At 41.3% G+C, this 1955-nt stretch overlaps 1 protein-coding gene across 1 annotated transcript in view; it reads right to left on the bottom strand.

The window, feature by feature from the left end:
- Positions 1-1955, bottom strand: part of LOC101851791 (serine/threonine-protein kinase unc-51) — a gene marked incomplete in the record, with an annotated part of 70690 nt that overhangs the window by 54739 nt on the left and 13996 nt on the right. Inside the window, 2 exon segments of the mRNA XM_013079541.2 lie at positions 665-715; positions 1753-1845. Coding sequence (XP_012934995.1) covers positions 665-715; positions 1753-1845 — 144 coding nt within the window.

Here is a 1955-nt window from a genome sequence, read left to right as displayed (position 1 = left end):
GGTAGCCTTTGTAAGAGTAATTTAAAGTTAAAGTACTTGCAATACAGGGGGATCGACGAACATAATACAGAAATAACGGAAGGAATGGGGAGGGAGGGGGGGTAGCCTTTGTAAGAGTAATTTAAAGTTAAAGTACTTGCAATACAGGGGGATCGACGAACATAATACAGAAATAACGGAAGGAATGGGGAGGGAGGGGGGTAGCCTTTGTAAGAGTAATTTAAAGTTAAAGTACTTGCAATACAGAGGGATCTTATACGTGCCGAAGACTAAAGGTGTTACTAAAGAGTAATAAAATAATTTTCAAAAGAAAAGGGGGAGGAGAAATCACGACAATAGATTAGGTTTGATAAGAAAGAAGAATCAAACAACACCAAAGTACCCGCCCACCTATCCAAACACTCTCCAAGTTTTGAGTTTGAGTAAAAATAAGCACAATCACACCAAAAGGGTCATCTAGAGCTGGGAAACGTAAGACAGACAGACAGACAGACAGACAGACAGACAGACAGACAGACAGACAGACAGACAGACAGACAGACAGACAGAAGCAACAGATGGACAGTAAAGAATCAAAACCTACCAGTGGCACCCTCAAACCACCCACAAACCAGGAACAAAACACAAACACAAAAGAGAAAAACAAAACAAGGGTCGTACTCACCACACAGTCTAATAGACCAACAACGTTCTGGTGGTGAAGACTGGATAACTCCTGTGGGAAGAGATCACAAACAACAGGTGAGAGGGAATTTATGTAAGAGGTAAGCTTATTATTTGTTTTTATTGTAAGTAAGTATTTTACGCCCCTGTCGGTGCTATTAAGGTTATTCAAAAAGCGAGCTCCAACCCTGCCTATCGGGACCAACCTGGACTGAGGGGACAATGTCCCAGCAGAAAGGCCGAGATACTTGATAAAAATTTTCCCCAAACGAGAGTCAAACTTAGGTCTTCTGCGTGTGACGACAAGGCCATACCCATAACCACTAACTGCACCACAGATATCAGTTCTGTAAGACTAACTTTATTTATGAGTGAATAGAAACAAACTGACGCAACATTAATGTTCAGCCAACAAATGCTAGATTGTTAGAGGAAAGAGGTGCACATTGCAACAAAAACGGTCACTTAGTGCTGAAGAGGAAAGAAATGCAACAGATAGAAACAACAGAAGTAGGACCCACTAATGGCGCCCTCCCACCACCTGCGACAAGTGCTCGAAAACAGCCAGCCAGCCAGACAAGACAGAGGAATACGTATACTAATCAATGGCGCGCTTCCAAGCACCGACATTTGAGAAATTTAGAGACAAAGAGATCGCCTAAATAAGAACCATATGTTGGGAACATGGAATCTTTCAATATAATGAAACAAAAAAAAATCAACAGCTTTACATACTTTTATGTGAAACAAAACCCAGACACTGATTTGGACAACTGCAGCCGGATGCTGATAATAACTACAATAATAATACCCAATGCGTATTGCCCATTTCAAACTTTTTTTTATTTATTTGATACTGTCGGACCTGCATCTGTGGTGTAGTGGTCAAGTATTTTGCCATTGAACGCAAGAGATCACAGTTCCATTCCCAAGTGGGGAAGAAATTTTCATCAAGTATCTTGGTCTTTCTGCCGGGATGATGTATCTATGTCAGGCAGGGCCGTAAGCCCTCCTAAACTATCTACATGTATATTGTGTCATATCGCAACGAAAAACAACTTCATTTAGCAGTGACCAGTGTGGACGTACCTTTAGGATAGTGATTTCCTTGCTGAGCAGCTGCTGAGACTTTAGAAAGTTTTTCTTCTTGATGGCTTTTATGGCCACCAGCTGATCATGATTCTGAGAAGAAAACAACAACAAAAAAGGTAGGGTTAGAGTCAGAACTTTACACAACACTCTTTTTAACAAATAGGGGGCTACTTTTTAAAGCCTCCCCCTCACACCCCCCC

This window comes from Aplysia californica, unplaced genomic scaffold (genome assembly GCF_000002075.1).
Source record: "Aplysia californica isolate F4 #8 unplaced genomic scaffold, AplCal3.0 scaffold00055, whole genome shotgun sequence".
Taxonomy (NCBI): Eukaryota; Metazoa; Mollusca; class Gastropoda; order Aplysiida; family Aplysiidae; genus Aplysia; species Aplysia californica.
This window is presented reverse-complemented; position numbering and strand designations above follow the sequence as displayed.